General features: G+C 37.1%; 2 protein-coding genes across 2 annotated transcripts; one reads left to right on the forward strand and one right to left on the reverse strand.

The window, feature by feature from the left end:
* Positions 1 to 3387: 3387 nt before the first annotated feature.
* On the reverse strand, positions 3388 to 4977 carry LOC141430196 (ankyrin repeat domain-containing protein 54-like). The gene has a single exon (XM_074090790.1). It carries the CDS (start codon positions 4700 to 4702, stop codon positions 3887 to 3889), a length of 816 nt encoding a protein of 271 aa, XP_073946891.1. The 5' UTR covers positions 4703 to 4977; the 3' UTR covers positions 3388 to 3886.
* A 104-nt stretch (positions 4978 to 5081) lies between these two features.
* Positions 5082 to 16591, forward strand: LOC141430330 (armadillo repeat-containing protein 8-like). The gene is made up of 14 exons (XM_074090983.1): positions 5082 to 5226; positions 5308 to 5521; positions 7720 to 7926; positions 8657 to 8897; positions 9193 to 9327; positions 9501 to 9603; positions 11256 to 11471; positions 12183 to 12254; positions 12426 to 12561; positions 13198 to 13289; positions 13836 to 14015; positions 14300 to 14446; positions 15792 to 15958; positions 16552 to 16591. Exons 1-14 carry the CDS (start codon positions 5203 to 5205, stop codon positions 16589 to 16591), a joined length of 1974 nt encoding a protein of 657 aa, XP_073947084.1. The 5' UTR covers positions 5082 to 5202.
* The last annotated feature ends 4084 nt before the right edge of the window (positions 16592 to 20675 follow it).

A 20675-nucleotide genomic window follows, 5' to 3' on the forward strand; every position in this document is an offset into this window, starting at 1 on the left:
CCAGTCGAAAGGATTGATAAAGTTTTGTACGGACATTCGGCGGGGAGAGGCCAATACCCCAGTTAAACGCCTAATTATTATTTTATTTAATTTTTTTATACAAATAATTACAAGGTTAAAATATTTTTAAAATTAATTATAAGTTCAAAGGGATTAAATAAGTAATGGTGGACAATATTTTAACCTTTATTTTCCGCCACCAGAAAGAAGAATCAAGGTAAAAATATTGTACATGATTCGTTCAATCAGTGATTCATTAATGGATAGACTTGTTAGTATAGTTTTAGTGATTTGTTTATAAAACTGTTTTTTTTTCTAATTTATTGCAGTGTTGGAATTTTGTTGTGAATGATTAATTAGATGCAGGAAGCAGAACATCACAATGTAACTGGACGTTACAAAACGTATTTAAGGATGGAGGAGTCTGCATTTATAAGTAAATGTTGCTATTTAACTAAAAATCAAAATTAAATTTGTGCAATTTGTAATTAAATGTTAAATTAACTTTCAACAGAAAATAGGTCTAATGAACACTGATGCATTTCCTAATACATTTCCATTGATATTTGCACTATTTATACATATTAGTCTTCTTTACCATTCCTTGTGGGTTTAGGCAATCTTTTACAATAAGGTTTTTCTTAGTAGCATAATGGGTTTTAAGAAACTATTATACATAAATGGTTAGCAAATAATTGAATAAAAAAAAATGCTTGCAAAGTTTTTGTCGATTATCAAAAACTGTAGCTTCTCTGGTGAAATGGGCTATTTGGTTGATGTATAAGTATCATAAATACCACATTAGTCCTCAAAAAAATGAATGTGAATGAAAAGTCACAAAATAAAAGCTCAATATACCAAGAGGTTATTCTTATTAAATTGAATTGACGAGCCAACTAATCTAATGTAATTAAGGCTATTAATATCATTAGATTTTTATAAGCATTACATTTGTATTTCAGAGGCATGTATAAATTATGTATTAAAATGTATAGACGTTTTTCCTTTTGTATGTAATTTTGGGTAATGCAATACAAATAGCTGATTTGAGGATTGTAATGTTGAGACGAATATTCGTGCGTTTTGCCGTTGTTGTTATCTTCAAGTACTCAAGAAAGACTTGACCAGTGGGATAAAGCAATGGTTAAAATGCTCAAATACTCGCAACATGGGCAGTCATGTTGACTGACTTTGCGAAATAATTCTTCAAATAGAAAAATATCATTATTATCATTAATATTGTTCATAAAGAGATTTTAAACATCATATTGGATTTTATGAAAACGTGTTGTTCAAATTTCAAGTTTATGAAACTGTTGCCAATAAAATATTATTATTATTATACAAAACTAACCAGATTGTCTTTTATTTAAATTAAAATAAAGGATGTTCAGTAAAATCAAAAACATTTATTCTGTCTGTTTCTATTAACAAGTTATATTTCAAAATTAATAACTAATATAAAATAACATTCACCCACCTTACTGTTACTTAAATTCATCTGAAATACGAAATAAATAAAGGCTAATTTCACAAACCCTTGATAAGCTCTTATGCCCTATATAGTAGGAAGAATATCTAAAGAATAGATGCTTCTTCGACAATTTACAAATTAATCCTAAGTAAATTATACTTATTAATTTATCCATAAATTACCACAAACATGAATCTGCAGAATTTCATGAAACTTTATTTTTTTATAACCTAAGTGGTACAAACTTTATTGCTTATTCTAAAAATACCTTAATCATTAATTTGCCTATGAAATAATTATTATGATTATCTTATTTAATGGTCATTGGGCGGTTCCCATTTTTAATGAGCATATTTAAATTATATGCACTTTTGGCTAAATTCTTCACTTGATAATTCCAAAGTGACATTGCTGTCTATGCATCTTCACAATCACATTTACCTTTTCTTTCAAGCACCATCTTGTTCCATTTGATAGAAAGAAACGGTTAATGCTATTGTGGTGCACTCATAAGACAATAAAGCCATTGCCCCCGTATTCGAAGTTCTTTTCAATTTATAGGTCACAATAGTTTAACAATAAACCATATGGGGATGTTTACCCAGTGTATTATGTATGACTACATCCCTAATTAAGCTAGGACTACCTACTGCTGTGTTAACCGCAAAAGTGGTATCTCAAAAAATCAATAAATTGTTTTATGGCTTCAGAGAGCTTAAAAAAAAAGCATTCAATAAACTTGGAGCGGTAACTTATCTAAAACAATGCAGAAACCCTTGAAAGGGTTTTCATAATTTCAGATTTATTACAAAATATTGACTTTTTCGAAACTTGGTTTTACTGAGATACCGCTTTTGTGCTTAGCATGGATAAAGACTAAAGATTGGGCTCAGCTCAATACAAATAGTCATAGTGGGAGAGCTATCAACAATTTTTGTGTAGGTGTTTGAGGCAAGCTGAAAACTTGTCCCATACCTCTCCTATTATACCCCAACATGGAACTGCAGACCTGGCTGGTAAGTAGCGGGGCTAAATCAACCCCTATTTTTTTATATTTTGTTTTTCCAAAAATGTGTTTGAGGCAATATGCAATTTTTATATGTTGTAATTGAATGCTAAAAGAATTAAAAAAAATAAGCTAGACAACTTAGTTTGGACTTTAACATGCTTTAACATTGCCAGGCGCGTGCAGAAGTATTTTGCAAAAAATAAATAAAAGGTACCTATTTGAGGCAACTTGAGATTTGAATAGGAACTAACAAATGAGATAAAAAAGAGATAATTTTGGTAGGACTTTCTACCTGCCAGGTGATATAACAAATTATATTTTTTTTCCAAAAATATGTTTGAGCAAATATGCAATTTTTATATGTTATAGTTGAATGTTTAAAGAATTAAAAAATAATAAGCAAGACGATTTAGTTGGGATTTTAACGTTTTATTTATAATTAAAAAATGATTTAAAAAAAGATGATATTTCGGTGGGACTTTATACCTACCAGGTGATCACCTGGCAGGTAGAAAGTTCCATAAAGTCCCACCAAAATATCTGTCTTTCAAAATCTTATTTACAGTTATAAATAATACCCTATTAAAATTTAAAGTTACCTCAGAAATATATTTTGCTAAATAAACCGTCTGGCTTTTTTTTTTAATTTTTCTAAAAATTCAACTAGAACAAATTTTCATAAAACATTTTTGGAATTTTTTTTTTTTCTAAATTTAGGGGTTGATAACCGTTACTTACCAGCCACGTCTGCAGTTCCGTGTTGGGGTATAATAGGAGAGGTATGGGACAAGTTTTCAGCTTGCTTCAAATACCTACCCAAAAATTAGTGCCAGCTCTCGTACTATCAGCTGTGGACATGAAACAACAATGACAAACATGAAGTGATCATTAGCAATAGTTAGAAAGTAGAGATAGTCTAGATCAGTGAATAAGTTGAAACAGTGTAAACTGGTTAAAGAAGTCTTATAGAATTAAAGAAGTTAGGTTTTTTTTTTAATTGATATTGTATCTTGCTCCACTTTCACTTGCCAGTATAACACTGACCTTAACTCGAGACGTAGTATAACTAGGCCAACCTCAATGACGCAAGGTGCAGATGACATTATGAAATGCTACATAACATCTCGCATGATTGATGCACAACCAACGTGGCAACCTAATTCCACAAATGCATGCCTTGATTATCAGACTTGTAATGGTGAGAAACTTTAATGTTGTGAGATCAAAATGTGTTTCGTAATATAGGCCACACAAAAGGGATTCCATCAGGTTTCGATTCACTTTTGAAGCTCTTATTTTGTAATATTCACGCTTACAAGTTAGTTTAAAATTGAATTGTGAGCTCTTGTTAGGCAGTTGTTACCATTACTTTGTACGCAGTCTTCTGATTAGTTAAAAATATTTTATCTTAGCTTGAGCGAGTCGAGGCTGTCGAGCAAGTTCTGTACTTCACAATCCACTTGCTCCCGGGTGCTAACATGCTCTAGTCGCTCGCGGACAGATTCCAAGTCACCTGGGTCAGCCTTCTGCATTCTCATGAACTTCAACATCATCTCCACAACTAAACAGATGTCAGCAATCAGTTGTCTAGTCTCCTCAAAGTGTCCGGCTCCACTGGGACGTGTTTGGATCAGTTTCAGCTTGCTCTGAGCTAGCTGAATAGGGTTGCGCCCATTGTTGTCGAGAGAACTGACATCGGTGCCTGCATCTAGCAGTTCTATTACTACTTTGATGTGGTTCATGCATGCTGCAAGGTGCAGAGGCGTATTGCCAAGAGTGTCCTTTATGTTTGGATCGGCGCCATATCTCAATAGCGTGCGTACCACATCGGCGTAGCCGCGACACGACGACAGGTGTAGCGGGCTCCTTTTGTGCTCATCTGACGAATTAGGGTCAGCTCCTGACAGCAGTAACTTTTCCACGAGTTCTGTGTTGTTTGTCGAAGCGGCGAAACGAAGCTTTTGGTCTTGTAAAGAGCAGATTGAGCGACGATACAGCCTGCAGTGTCTTGCTCTAGTGGCACACCTGAAACGCTTGATCGACTTGATTTTACCAATATGATCGTGTGAATTAGGTTCATCTAAAAAGTCAATAGGCATAGGCTGTCCAGCCAGATTGATTGGTATTGCTCGAGGATTGAATTCCAATATACATTGAGAATGATCAAAGATAGGATTGTCGCTGCTCTCATTACTCGTGTCTACCCCTGAATCAGCCATGATTTGCTAAGTCTTAAGTAGATGGAATTTAATGCCGAATTGAAACTTGATTATTTATTCATTCGAGCAAAAGAACACAAATAGAGAAAATAAAACTTGTTTGCTTTGCTTTGTGAATAGCTGTCAAATTGATGTGAGACTGTGAGTTATGTGATGATTATATTATAGTGATTGTGACACTGACTTGACAGCAATTTTGCTAGAAAAATACATACATCCTCGAACAAAGCTCGAAGTTTCGAGCCTCGAACAGCTTTATCGAATAGAAAAAGATGAAAATATTTTATTTTATAATACTTTGCGTCTAATCTACACTGCATTTCAGAAACAGACCATAGAGTCAGCCGTCAAGTCAAAGTCAACGTCAAATTGTGGTGTATTGAGTATTGCGTGCTCTTGACTGACAGTGCAATCGGCCTCTGAGAAATTTCAAACGAATATTTTGTTACAAATACGATTCTACTGCGTATAATACTGGCATCGGGTGAATATAAGGAAAAATGCAGCAGTTAACTGTATTTATGGTAAGCGTAAGAGGAGGTTACGTTATTTTGCTTCAGTTCTGTCTTTCGTGATTGTGTTAACCTTTACTATTTTGCCGAAAGGACATTGAGAGTTCCCGTTCTTATATGGACGAGTTGTATTCTCATGATGGGGCGAGAGTGGTGGAGGCCCTGGTGACTTTGAAGAACACAGTGATCGGTAGCAACCGGCAGAAAGGGTCCGTGATCCAGCAGGGGATAGTGCCGCGGCTTCTGCAGCTGATGGCCGACGAAACTTTGGATCCAAATATACGGCTCGAGGCGACGATCACTGTCGGTATGTGACCATTTCATGTTTTACTACCTACCGCCCACGGTTTCGTCAGCCTTTAAGTTTATTTATAGCTATCACGCGGGAATTGCAATTTTCCAATATAAAAAAGTATCATGTGTCAATCCAGGTAATTTTTTACTTGGAAGAAAAAAACAATTCCACACATGAGATTATGATGTTTGGCTAAACCAGATTAAATCAACATTTAAATTTAATTTATCATATTCTTCAACTTACAATTAATTATGTAGATGTCCCAAAAATCTTTCATTATTTTAAAAGCATCCGCTCATTGTCAATACTTGGTAATTCGTAATAATCAGTAGGCTAGGGGGTAGTTTGTTAAGTCAGTGTTGCTATATGTGTTGGCAAGAGAGTTGAACCAAATGATTACACTAAAAAAAAAGAAAGAATGAATAAGTGAATGTGACTTGACATTATTTCATAATATTTTACTATGTCCATGTGTTTTTATCCTGCAACTCCAGAATGTTATTAATAAAATCCACTCAACTGTGAAAAAGAAATACTACTAAAGCACCAAAATGCTACTTTTTTTTTTCCCCTCTGATATTTTAACAAGGCTTTATCACACCAAATGTGACTATGTCAGCCTCATGGAAGAAATAAATTTAAAAATAAAAAAAATTGTATACATTTCCCAAAAGTGGCACTCACGTTTATTAACATCTTTGTTGCACTGTATGTGATTAATAAATGCTTGTCAAGTTACACACACACGTCAAGTGCTATATGAATGGGTGGGTGAAAATGAGTGGGATACTTACAAGCAGCATGCTTGGTGATACATCAAGCAAGATATATGAAGCATTTATGTTCTTAACCATGTAAATCCTTGTCAATAACTTTTGATGCGGAGGCCAATCCAGTCAATAGGTTGGTCCGTAGACAGTACCCATTAGATTCTACTAAATCATATTTTTAAATTTATAGACATTAGGTAATAATATTTGTTCTCAGCTACTCATCCTAGCATAGTTTTATGTGCGCTCAGAGATGGAGGGGCCAGGCTGAAAACCAGCATTGAGGCCTCGCGGCTCGCTACATGGACTCAGCTTATGCTGAGCTGGCCCCTTTTGCCACAAGCAATATTAATAGATTGTATAGCAATGCCAGCAGAAAGTGGAATAAATGCATTATTTTAGTTTTTTTTGTGGCAAAAATTTTTTTCTTTCTTTTCTTTTTTTTTTCTTTCTAAAGCATGATAAACATCTTTATGTTTTTCCGTAGCGAGTTCCTCCCTAAGACGTGGTTCATACGGCATTGTCCTGTACGTTTTTTTGCAGTAACAAATAAATAGTGGCACATACATTGTACATAAAAGCATTCACATGTTGTTTGTTTTTGCAGTGCAAATGTTTGGTACATAGGTTCCTCATTATACTGCAAAAATACATGCAGGACAATGCCGAGTGAACCCAGCGTAAAGCTCCTCCGAGCATAGGACATTTAAAATTACGAAGGTAGTTTTGTGACATAAACTAAAACTAAAAAATTTGAGTAATGGAAGGAATGATCTAGAGCAACATGCAATGCCTCTTTCCCAAGAAAATGGAAGGCAGGCAGTATTTGTTTCCACCTGCTATGATCCTTACAGGCATCTTTTGCTTCATCAACACTTATTAAGTCTTTTTTTTTATGCTTCTCGCTGGTTACGGGTACTCTTGACCCCTTTGACCTTTCTTTAGGACATCCCAAATCTGATCAAAATACTAATTTACTGTTTTGGTTTATTTTTTTATTTGACTGAATGGCAAACAAGCAAGTGTGTCTCCTGATGGTAAGGGATCACCACTGCCCATAAACATCTGCAACACAAGGGGTATTGCAGATGCGTTGCCAACCTAGACGCCTAAGATGGGATACCTTAAGTGCCAGTAATTTTACTGGCTTACACCCCACACCGAAACACAACAGTGGAAGCACTGCTGCTTCACGGTAGGATTAGCGAGCAAGATGGTGGTAGCAATCCGGGCGGACCTTGCACATGGTCCTACCACCTGCAAAACTTTACTAAAATTACAAGTAAGTAGTAATGCAAGTTTGCATAGTAATCTTTCTGGATGTTGCTAACTGAAAAATTTCATTAAGTCCAGACAAAGTACTGAAGATCCTGATTAAAATTTAAGAAGAAAGTCCTAAAAGAGGTTAAATAAAGAAAAACGGTTTTTCTGTTACAGGCTCCTTAGCAAAAGGCACAGCAGAGAATGTAGCAGCGCTAGTAGAGCAAGGCACAGCCACAGTTCTGGTAGAGCTCCTTAAAACTGTCCCTGTCGAGTCCAAATTGGCTGAGGCTGTGCTCTGTGCACTGCGGAGTGTCTTCCTGCACCCACCTGCGCCCGTGGCGGCTCTGCCCGCTGACATGAGGCTGTTGACGAGGTTGACGCGTAAGATTTAATTTTATGTTTTTTTTTTTATTACGCCATTAGTGAAAGAAATAATTAGGTTTTATGTCAACGATTGAATCAAGTTATGAGAAAAATCACCAAACCAGGGCTGGCCTAATCCAGGCCTGCGGGCGATAAAGTGGCCCACAAACCTACGAACAAATAATAAGACTTGATGATCGGGCAGCCAAGCAATAGCGTGATTAATTTTAGTACTCAAGTACCTCAAAAACTAGTAGCTAGGAGCCGCCTGCGACTTAAAAGAAATTGCCCATCTAGAAAATGTATTGACCAGCCCTGCACTATACTGTACTGTGTAAGAAATATGATATCTATGTAATAATAATAATAAAAACCGTTTATTCCTTTGCTTAAGAATACATTGTATGTAACATTAGGTTGGTTCCTCTTTTTAAGTATATGTTATACCTGTGCTAAGAGAGGCACCGCTCTTCCAAAGTGGGTATCTGTTTTTTACAAGTGGTTATAGTATTGTATCTCCACCAAGTGGCAAACTAACTTGCTGTTGTGTTATGGTCAAAATGTTGGCTCAATAGAGCACTCTTTGGCGTGCTGAGTTAATCACCTATTGTTGAAGAGCCCGTGTCTTGTCTCTGGCAAGTCGCATAGACTATTAGAGGCAATTACCCAAAAAAAACATGGCAAAAATGAAAGAAATTAAAGTGACTACATTCTTCGTCCTCAAGCAATAGAGTCATTGCTTTTGCAGAAATAGCCCGCGAAGCCTCCCCGACGGCCCGTGCTTGCGTGGTCCGCATCCTGTCCATATGGTGCGGGAGCCCGCTAGAGCAGGAGGCCCTGTGCGCGTCGGGCGCCTGCGCCGCGGTAGCCGCGATGCTACATAACGGGCGCGGGTCGCCGCCGCCGGCCAGAGCCCTTCCCGCGCTCGACCTCCTCGCTGCTATGTGCTTTGAGAATGCTAGTGTGTCACAAGTTGCTATGAATACTAGGTGAGTCATGTTTGCTCAAAATTTTCTCCAGTCAGACCAGAATTTCTTCAATCGGACCACAATTTCTCCAATCAGACCACAATTTCTCCAATCAGACCACAATTTCTTCAATCAGACTATAATTTCTACAATCAGACTATAATTTCTCCGATCAGATCATAATTTTTCCAATCAGACAGTAATATTTTAAACCAGGTGACAGTCCGAGGTTCGTGTAATTTGTGCTTTGGCTCGAACTCCAGCTTCAGTCTCACATACCATGATAAATTCGTATTTATTTTTCCAAATGTTCCAGGCACAACGACAGAGCAATACCCGAGTTGCTGACGTACCTAGTGTCCCGAGACAAGCCTCTGCCCGTGGCGATGGGCGCCGCTCGGTGTCTCACCTACATACACAGGGCGGACGCGCTCACAGCTGACGACAGTAGGTTAGACAACAGACATTATCACTTTTAGTTGGACGAAAAATCAATCTTCTTTTCTTCCAGATCAACAAACATGCTTTTAAATAAACTTTTTTAATACATGCTTTATGTGCTTATCCTTTGTCGACTTTTATAGTCATCCAATCTTCATGTACTGTTATGTATATTTTTTTCAGAGTGGTTTTCGGAGCCCTCCCGTGCCTCGCGCGACTTTGCACGAAGGAAATGCCTGAAGAGATCAGAGCGACAGCTGCCGAAACATTAGCATATTTAGCAGAAGTGAGTGTCAATGTAATAATAATAATTTATATGGGGGAGGCCTATGTCCATTGGATGAAACAGGTGACTGACTTACAGAGAATCCTCTACAGATCAATCAATCAATTGTTTTTTATTTAAATTTATAAATGACTTTTGTCAAGTTTCTTGCGGTGCATTATTCTTGGCAATGATGGCCTTTCGGAAAGTGCTGGCAGTTTAAAAAATGACGTCTAAAAGTGCCCATTGCGGCCTATTTACCTACTGAATAAATGATTTGAAATTTGAATCAATCATTCATTTATTTCTGAGAATATGTAGATTATGAGAATGAGTGATAGTGAATGATGTTTTTTTACCGGGAAAAGTCAGAGGGCCTACTCCGAAATTCGAAAGTCGAAGGTCGTATCGTACCGTCCCTCTCTCTCGTGTTAAATAGTACAAGCGTCGGAGGGACGGAACGACACGAACTTCGATTTTGGAATTTCGGAATAGCCCCGCAAATCTCAATCGGAATACGACGGCACACGAAGTGTCGATCAATTATTGTATTAAATGAGTGGCATTTCAATATTCATTAATATGGAACTTTATTATTTGAAAGAAAGATTTATTTTGATTGTAAAAATGTTAACTGTACGCTGTGCGATAGTCATATACGTATGGCACAGGTCGAACAAGAGCTTAGTTTGCATTGGACGCACCAGAAAGGTTTGTTGACGATGTTTCCTTCACCGCAAATAATTTTCTGTTTGCGATAGGTCAAACACTAGGCCACCAGCACTAAAGAGAGAGCTCGGTGAATACGATATTTTCAGATACACATACATACATATAATCACGCCTCTTTCCCGTAGGGGTAGGCAGATACCACTTCTTTCCATTTGCTATGATCTTTACATACTTGTTTCGCTTCGTCCACTTTAATTATTCCCTTCATACATGCTCTTCGGTTTAGGGTACTCTTAACCTGGCCTTTTTTCAAGACGTCCCTGATTTGGTCTCGAAACGTCCGCCTAGGTCTACCCACTTCCAACAGTTTCATTCACACTCGCCTTATACACTTTTTCGTCAATCGTTCTTCATTCATTCTCTCGACATGGCCAAACCATCTCAGCATACCTTTCTCAATTTTTGTCACTACATCTTTCAGACCACGTTTCCTTATCTCACTATTTCTTATCCTGTCACTCAGTTTAACTCCTATTTTCAGATAAAATACTATGGAAAACCATTATTTTAATGTAATGTTATGAAATGAAATTATTATGTATTGATTGTGATTTTAATTTTTAAATTTTAACTTTAAATTGTATGGGTTTCAAAAATGCCTAAATAAAGAAATTTATTATGATTATTATTATGCACTATTATCTGTACAGTCGCCATCAGATATTTCGGAGCGGCCAAGGTGGTCAAAAATATCGGCACATGCACTTTATTATTAAGGTATTAGAGTTTATGTAACGATATTTTTGATCTGATCGATCACCTTTTCCATACATATCCCTTGTGGATCACATAGATACAATTTCAAAATTTATACGAGTTCTTCTAAGGAGGAGAAGCCACGGCACGACCTAGTGCCTTATAAAATTGACTCCTCTATTTTTTTTTGTTCGTACCTGAGAAGCGTAACCTATTCACTAATTAATACCGTAATTCTCTACCAGGTAGACACATCCCTCCAAAGGCTAGCGGCCATCTCGAACCACCTAATGAGTTCTCTAGCAGACATAGTGAATTGCAACAGCGCGGCGGCCAAGCAGGGTGCGTTCAAGTGTTTCGCGTCTTTAGGGGCCAACGATGAGGACATCAGGAAACGGATCATAGAGACGCACGGCTTGATGGTCCATATTGTCAATGGGATGAACAACCCCGAGCCAGCGGTGAGTTCTTCATTAAAGCTTCATTTAGACGATGCAAGGACTTTCATGCGAGTTGCTTTACATTGCGGACTATTGAGGGTCAATTAATTCAGTTGATCAAACAAATACCGCAATGTAATGAAACTTGCATGCTAGTAGTCGTGTTGTCTAAATAAATGGGGCTTAGATCAGGAGTTCCCAATGTTTTTTCATAAGCCACTTTCAGTTTTCCTGTTTTCGATGGACATTTCTACTATATTCCCGTCTGGTCTCCCGTGGATCCCTGGGAGCCCACCTGGGCCACTTTGGGAATCTCTGATTTAGACCATAGTTATTAGTGCTGGTTTACACTTCATCATCTTTGTAATTTTTCGTTTAATTGACAAAAGAAAAAAATATGCGTCTCATAGTTTCTGATAATTACTAATGGACTAATAAGGTTTTAAGATTGGTTTTTGGAGTCTTTTTGTATTTTTTATTTCAACTCCAAATTTTGTTACTTTTACGGTCATCCCGTAAAATCCATATCGAAAATACAAACTGGAACATAAGATGCACAGAAAAACCAGAAAAAGAGACCAGCGCTGGGAATCGAACCCAGGTCCTCAGCATTCCGTGCTGCGTGCTATACCACTACTACCACTGGACAGGAGTACAGACACAAATTTCTCCTATGCACCACATATCACCGTCACAACACAGTCATTAACAACTATTGATCTTTATTTTCAGGTCAGATTAGCAGCGGTAAGGTGTCTACACTCCTTGTCTCGATCAGTCCAGCAATTACGGACCACCTTTCAGGTATGTCTTTTCGGCAATCCCTTAGTGTTCTCTTTTCTGAACTATCTATTTAATTACATACTAGTTTAATCTACTCAGTTCTTTCGCCAACATTGCAATACGAATAAAGAGAATGTGGTGTCCTCATGTGAAAATGTGGTGGTAAACATTTTTTCGGTTTTCATGTTGTAGGATCACGCTGTGTGGCGACCCCTTATGCAGCTGTTGAGTGACTCGCCCGAGACAGAACTGCTGACCGTCGGCTCTTCGACTCTTTGTAACCTTCTTCTTGAGTTCTCACCTGCGAAGGAACCCATGCTTGATCAAGGTAAGTCAGATAAAAAGCAAGGGCAGTATTTCGAGGCAAGTATTTTACGACGCAAAAAAAAAATTGAGTAGAATTTGAAAGGAGGAAGAGGGAAGGATAGTGTGGGGCTATCCTTCCCTCTTCCTCCTAAAATTGCGCTAACATTTCATACCTTTTTTACCCCTTCAGGGTTTGGTTATAAAAGAAGTAGGAACGTCATAGCTAAAAATTTAAGATCTGTAACTTCCGCAGTTTCGATTTTCCTTGCAAAATTTCATCCCTTCCCGACACAGTTATAATTGTTATAACCTATTACTTAATAGCGGTAGCTTCAATAGTTTAGATTTTCTGTGAAAAATTTCAATCTTAATCGGGTGTACTCCTTTAGGAGCTGATTATCAAAAAACTGCCATCAATTTTATTATATCTTCAAACAACGCGCCGACTTGGCACCGCCCAAGCTTTAAGCCGAGTTTAGACTTGTAAGAAAAATCGTGCAAGTTGCATTACATTGCGGCGCTGGATTGACCACTACAAACTCGTTGGATTTACGGCCTCGCAATGTGATGCAACTTGCACGATTTTTCTTGAAAGTCTTAACTCTGCTTTAGGCTATATTACGCAACTTGTTTATAATAAACATACTTTTTTTTTCAGGAGCAGTAGAAATGTTGTGTAATTTAACAAAGAGGCCAGAAGCTGCTTTAAGACTGAACGGGATATGGGCGCTAATGAATATGGCCTTTCAGGTACTCTACTATTTAACGCTTTGCTTCTTGAGATAGAGATTTGCTAATATTATGTATTAACCTCGTAAGGCCCAACGTCCTAAATTTAGAACATACGTCAAAGCTAATGTCAACTTCAATAATTGAAATTAAGCTTGAAATTCTAATGATCAAAATTTCACGTGGGTCTTACGAGGTATTAAAATCAGAAAAACCATTAAATTAGGCAATTATTAAAATAGGGGTAGTGCCCCCCTCTGTTAATTAGCCAATGCTAACTCCGGTTGTAAAAGGTGTATAGATATTTTTGATATCTTGGTAACGTATATATATTTATGCTTTTGACTGTACGTTGTCATATTTTGGGCCTTAGTTGTACAAAACCCTCAGTGCGCGAGTCCAACTCGCACTTGGGCAGGTTTTTTTAAATTACAAAAAAAAAATTTGAAATTCAGCAACATTTTTATTTCCAATAATTTATACAGATGGCAATTCTAAAATTAACAGGTATCAATTAACAACAGATGCAATCCCAATGTTATTTGAAATTTGTTTTAAAATTTTCAGGCTGAACAGAAAGTTAAGCAAAGGATACTAAGTTGCCTGGGCACGGAGCAAATGTTCAGGCTACTGAGCGATGCCGACACTCGGGTGATAATGAAGACTTTAGGCTTGCTGAGGAATTTACTGTCCACCAGACAGCACATCGACGCTATCATGAGCGAGTATTCTTCGCAAGTCATGCAGGTAGCACACAATGTTCTAAATATAGGACACATGCAACAAAAAATAAATCTAGTGTCATTAAATAATGACGTTGCCAAGGAAGGCAGCAAGTAGCGCTATATTACTGGGTGTTTCGTCACATGGTACAAGTTTTTAGCGAATGTAGAAGCAAGATAAAAATAGTATAGTCCATCGTCCAGCTTCTAGTTCAGATTGACTTTACACCTCTGTCTACAGCATTAAAAATGTCCTTTTTTTAGGACATTCTCGATTTGCACTTATCTTAACGCCTATGTTTTCTGCAGGCGGTTATAGTTGTCCTCGAAGGCTCGTACCCAGCAGAGGTGAAGGAGCAAGCGCTGTGTATACTCGGTAACCTTGGGGATGGAGAGAAAGCCAAAGACCTCATAATGGCCAATGAAGATGTCTTGAGGAAGCTAGTTGATTACCTGGTAAGTTGATATTTTTTACCCGAATGCCCGAAGGTATGTATGTTTTTTTTTGGTTTAAGTTTTTTATTTTATTTAAAACTGACTGTTTTTTATTTTATTTTACCTGATGGTAAGTGCAGATGAGGCCGAATATGTAGCTCATTGGTTCACTAACAACTCGTTCACTCTTTATCATCACAACAACAGTTAAGCGGAGCGAGGCGAGGTAAATGAAGCGTTTCTATTGGTTCATAAAAAAAAACTGTTTATTTCAATAATAAAAAAAAAATCTTCCGCTTGGACTTTTTTTATGGTATAGGGGGCAAACGAGCAAACGGATTGCTTGATCTCTGACTCTAATCTTAATATTTAAAGATGTTTAGCGAATCTTATTAATAATCTTAACTAGCGTTTACCTGTGGCTTCGCACGCAGAAATCATTAGATACAGCAACTGAATTGAAATTCCGGGATATTATTAAATTCTCGTGGGAATTCCCCAAAATTACATCGTGGTTTTCATTGACGTTAAATTACTCACCCAATTACCTATGGCAAATTTCATGACTCTAAACCCAGCGGTTGTTATTTCAAGATTTTATTCCTATCCCGTGGGAATATCGGGATAAAAAGTATTCTATGTTTTAATCCAGATGTCCAGCTACCTACATACCAAATTTCATGACTAAGCCTAGCGGTTGTTATTTCAAGATTTTATTCCTATCCCGTGGGAATATCGGGATAAAAAGTGTCCTATGTTTTAATCCAGGTTATAAACTAAAAATTTCCAAATTTCATCCAAATCCGTCCAGCCGTTTCAGCGTTAGAAATTAACAAACATACTCACTCACTCACTCATTCACAAACTTTCACATTTATAAATTAGTAAGAGTAAGATAAGATAAGATTAGTAAGACTATAAGTCAACATTTATGACTTTAAGGGGCTGTTTTACCACCCATTGACAAGTCAATGACAGGGGGTAAATGATATTAATTGTATGAGTCGAAAAGGCTGTTTACCTATCAGCAATTTTTTATAAATGTTTACAAATTGTTTTCCAGTTTTGTTTAGCATTGAATCATAATATGGAAGTCTATTCAAAGCGCATGGCAGAGCGTGTGTCCACACTCCTACCGTAATTATTGCTAGCTGAAGGTATTATGAATGTTGGGAGATATGATAGATTCCTTAGATTATCTGGTCTATGTCTTTTGGTTAGTGACGGTATGTTATCCTTGTATTGGCATGAAAAACACATTCCTTGCAACACATTCTCGCACATTTCTGGTGGAAACGGAGAATAAGAATGGAATTGAATGGAATGGATGGAATGGATAAGATAGTGTTGTTTTCGTACGTGACAGGCGCATCCTGAGAGCAAGCTCCAAGAGGCGGCGCTGTTCGTGGCCGGCAACTTAGTGTGGCGCGGCGAGGCGGGCGCGGCGGCGCGGCAGGCGCGGCTCGCGTCGCTGGGCGTGCTGCGGGCGCTGCAACTGTTGCGCGCGCGGCGCGACCCGCACCTGCACGACAAGTGAGTGTATTAGTGTGGCGCGGGGAGGGGGCGCGGCGGCGCCGTACCTGCATCCTAATCCTTTGCGATCAGATTTTTGCAACGGATAAACATACTTACGAGACTAAGGGCGGTTACCCACCACCACCCATTAATTAATTTTATTTGACGGATAAATGTGATGCCGTCTTCGTCTATTCGAACAAAACAAACAGACGCATCACTTTTTCCGTCAAATAAATTTAATCAATTAATGGTCAAAACAGAGGTAGCCACATAATTTTATTTACAACAGTTAACATTTTTAACCTTACAGTATAGTAAAACCAAAAGACTAGAATGTTATTTATAACAATCTTACTATTTAATTTAGACCTGAATAATATAATATAATATAATCAATACGAATGAAATATTGTTTAAATTACCTCGAAGTTCGGCCATACACTCAGCAGTCTACCGTGACCTTAACCGCCGCGATCTATCCCAAACGTCGAGGTAATCTAACAATATTTCATGATATTATTATGTGTGGTAATAATGTTTGGAACAATATAAACCTTTCAAATAAAAACATTAATGTTAGTCAACTAACCAATCAATTCCTTGTGCAGGGTGAAGACTGCTCTGGCGCAGTTCAACGAGTTCACATAATACCGCGACCAGCGCGAGATCTGTGATACGGCCGTGAGTTCTCAAGTCATAGCGTCAAGGTAGACTTATATATTAGTTGAAAGGCAAAATACCTAAGCGACATGTTTTGTGTAGGAAAAATTGTGTCGCAAAAACGTTTGGTTGTCATCTGGCTTGGATTGATACTACTAAATTTCAGGTTCATCTGAGCAGTGGACATTTCAACTTACATGATATGTTGTATACATACATGTGGGAATGGCTGGATATATCCCTGCAGTGGGACACAAATATAGGCTAGGAAATAAATAAATAAGTTATATACAAGTAAATCTAAGCGTGTAAAAAAGGAATGTACCAACAGGTTGCTTAGGTAGTTTTCTGACCACCGGCACATGTCGGTTAGGTACTTTTGTCTTTCAATTGTAGTAATTTTTCCTAAATAAGTAATGTGATACCAACGGCGCTCGAAATGCCTCATGTTACTGAAGTAACAGGAAGACTATTCGGTTATTTATGGAGTGATTAACAACATACAATAAATAAAAACAATGACAAATGACATACCATAAAGGCCTGAGCCGAGATATTGATAACATCAATTTAATTAACTTTATCAATAAGATGAGGTATTATTGAACGCCAGTGACTAGATGACCGGGCTCGATCACTGTACTAATGTAAGTCTGCCTTTACATTTAGTTATATTTCTACTCTAATAGCTCAGGTTACTGTAAATAGCTAAGTTCGCTGATTGTTAACTCGTCTTACGGAAGTTTATTGATATTAATTATATTATTTTAATATGAAGTTAGTCTCATTAATTTGTATTCTGATGAATTTACAAATAAAAGTACCTTATACATTGTTTCAGCGAAAAAATGCAATGGATTATGATAACGCTTTGAAAAACAAAGTATGTTACATACATCCATGTATAAATTTGGTACATTTTACATTTGAATGAAATAAAACAATAATAATAGCAGTAATTATTTTACATTTGGTCGCTTTAGCAAATCCTAAGGTCATGCTTTGACCGATAAGTAAATAAATTTTTCAATTTAAATCTACTATAAAGCTGTTTTTTGAACGACAGAGGTGCTGAACCCTCTTACAATAATTTAAGTTGTTAAATAAGATTTGCGTGAGCGCCAAAGTTTAACTTATCCAAACGGGACATTGGCGAAAATATTGGCGTTTACGATTAATATACAAGTGACGATATTTTCTCTGGCCTAGTAAACGTAGTCAAACTACAGTAGCATAATTGTCCACGGACATAACATAAGATATTGTTGGCTATTGGATAACGCATGGACTGTATATTTGGGTAGTTTATGTTAATGTGGAGTAACTCTACACGATGTACTTGCTAAGCCTTATAGGGTAACTGCAGACGTTTTTAAGGATGTATGTAATATAATTATGTTAAATTACTGAAGTTCGCTAATTATTTATCATCAGAATCATAGTTCCACCTGTATTATGAGAAATGAAGGCTTACCAGATATTTGCTTATTGTAGTAGTCTAGAGCAAAATGGCCCCTGAAAAATAAATAAATAACCAAGTTAATAAATCTTCCATTTTCATAGTTGATTTAGCATGTTAGGAACGTACCTAACGTTAAATATGATTAAACTATTATTTGGTTATTCACTACAATATTTTTTATTGTTTTTGGCATGGAAAAATTACATAGAAGACAGATATGACAATCTCATAGCGAGGGAATGTTAGATGCTCTTTTGGGTAGTAAATAATTTTACTCAATAAAACCCGATTACGATAAAAAATGTGAATTTACTTTTTGTGATACTGTTTTGTTTTGAGATTTTTAGTAGGCTAGTTTCTTTCGGAAAACTGTTTGAGTCAACGTAACCGTTACACCTACACCTAGTGTAGTAAGAAATTCTATGTACAGAAAATGCCCAACCAAATCAATGTCTTTCGCTATTTTGGTAGTCGTATTTTTTACCAACTCATTAGAGCTTGCTCCGTTTAAGACCAATTTCGCTCTCGCTTATTATCAGGCGTGTTTGTCGTCAACCAACTATTATATATAAAAAAAACTAACTTGAAAAATGAATTTAATACAACCACGCATTTTTGATTTTAGAACGAAATATTTCAGCAAGATACGATGTTCTGTAAGCAGTCAAAATCCTTTTGTTATCGCAGTATATGTTAGCTCTGTCTCTGAAGATTCGGCTGTCAGTTATATTTAGTTGTAAGAGAGAAGGGCCTTTGTAGAAACGCTTGTCAGTCCTTCATTCTATCAGGGATACGTTTGACTTCCCTTTGACTGAAATATGTAGAGTACAGACAGTGTTTATAGCAGGGGTGGCCGACTTGATTAGACCCAAGATCCTACTGTTTTCTGTCTACTGTTTAGAGCGATTAAGTTGCGCAGTCTGTTCTACGTATTTATATTTTTGCCTTATCACGATAGACTGGTTGGCTACCCCTGGTTTAAAGAACAATTCTATTGGTTGAATACTGGAAATTTGACTGAAAAGAAAATACTTATAAAAAGTGTGGTTACCTGTTTTTTTTTGAGCGATCGTGTGATATGTAGCGTGAAAGGATTTAGTTACAGGCAAATACTCATTACATATGTGCAAGTCTGTATCTATGTTTTAATGTACCTAATTAAAATAATGTTTTATAAATGTACGAAATCTGTCACACTCAGAGATTTTAATAAATATGTAACAGTGAAAAACCTGAAAATTAGAAAAGTCATGGATGGATTATTACAATTTTACGTCTCTGATATTTAAAAGGAGTTTTTATGTACAGTTTACTGGATAAATATTGGTTTATTTCATCGGAAAACTGAATGGTAGAAATCAAACACGGGATCCGCCCTAGTGCTTTATTACAATATCATCCGCCTCTTTCCTACACACTACGTTACTCCTATAATAGATTAATCTTCCCTTTCATTCATCGCTCAAGCTTACTGTGCATACCTCTCTGTCTTACATCAAATAAACTCACGCATTCTGTCTCTTTCGCACCCATACGTTCCTATTAATTATCACCTTGGATTGTGTCGAGTCGCAATTCTAAATATATTACGTCGCCATCAGTTTTGCACATGAAACTACCCTCAGACTCACTCATATTAAATATATTGACCCGCATAACTCTCGTCTTAACTCGAGTTTAGCCCGACATGTTTCGGGCTAATCCGTAGCCCTCCCTCTTAGGAGCAACGCGACGCGTTTGTGTGCGCGTGATGCAGCAGCTGCCGAGTCGCGTTGCTCCTAAGAGGAAGGGCTACGGATTAGTCCGAAACATGTCGGGCTAAACTCAGTTTAAGACGTGAGTTATGCGGGTCAATATATTTAATACGTCGCCATCATGTTTACTGCTGAATTCGAAACGAAATATGATTGAAAAACATGCTCATATTGCGGAGCCCTTGTTAAGAGATTGTTAAAATCTTGGTGGTTGCTCAGTTCGTCTTATTCGTATCCTTCTGAAGAAGACAACATCACCAATCAGAGTGCCTGTCGATTTACCATTGACCAATCACAAAGGCGCTTCCCACTAGCTCCACAGCTTTCATTCGGTTTTCCGAGCACTAATTATTAACTTATTGCAACTACGTGATAGCAACGCCATACTCCTGCCTCAATCGTTTGCTGTATATAATTGTATGTTTATTATTTATTTTAATAAGTTGGTCATTATGTACTCTGAGTCTCGAATCATGTTTTATGTTACATTTTTCATGTTAATATGAAAATATTGCAATATTACTGTTGTTTTTTTTTTACTCCTTAATTTAGCAATTTCAATGGAATTTTATATTTGGATCTAGTATTAGTCACGTTTAGCAGGATTGTCACGTGAGGATGAAAAAGTTTCGACTAATTTAGCTAGCTGCTAATACTAAAATAGCTAAATTAGGCTAGTTTCTTAGTAGTTGTCTCCAGTGGGTGTGGAGGCATTTAGATTGCGCAGTCATTCTGTCGCGTTACGCTTTAATATGCATAGAACGAAAAGATCTAGCGGCAAATACAAAAAGTTTGCATGCACGAGCTCAAGTTCAGTTTATTGGGACCGTGTGACGCGGGTGGTGGTGGCCGAAAT

This window comes from Choristoneura fumiferana, chromosome 8, assembly GCF_025370935.1.
Source record: "Choristoneura fumiferana chromosome 8, NRCan_CFum_1, whole genome shotgun sequence".
Taxonomy (NCBI): domain Eukaryota; kingdom Metazoa; phylum Arthropoda; class Insecta; order Lepidoptera; family Tortricidae; genus Choristoneura; species Choristoneura fumiferana.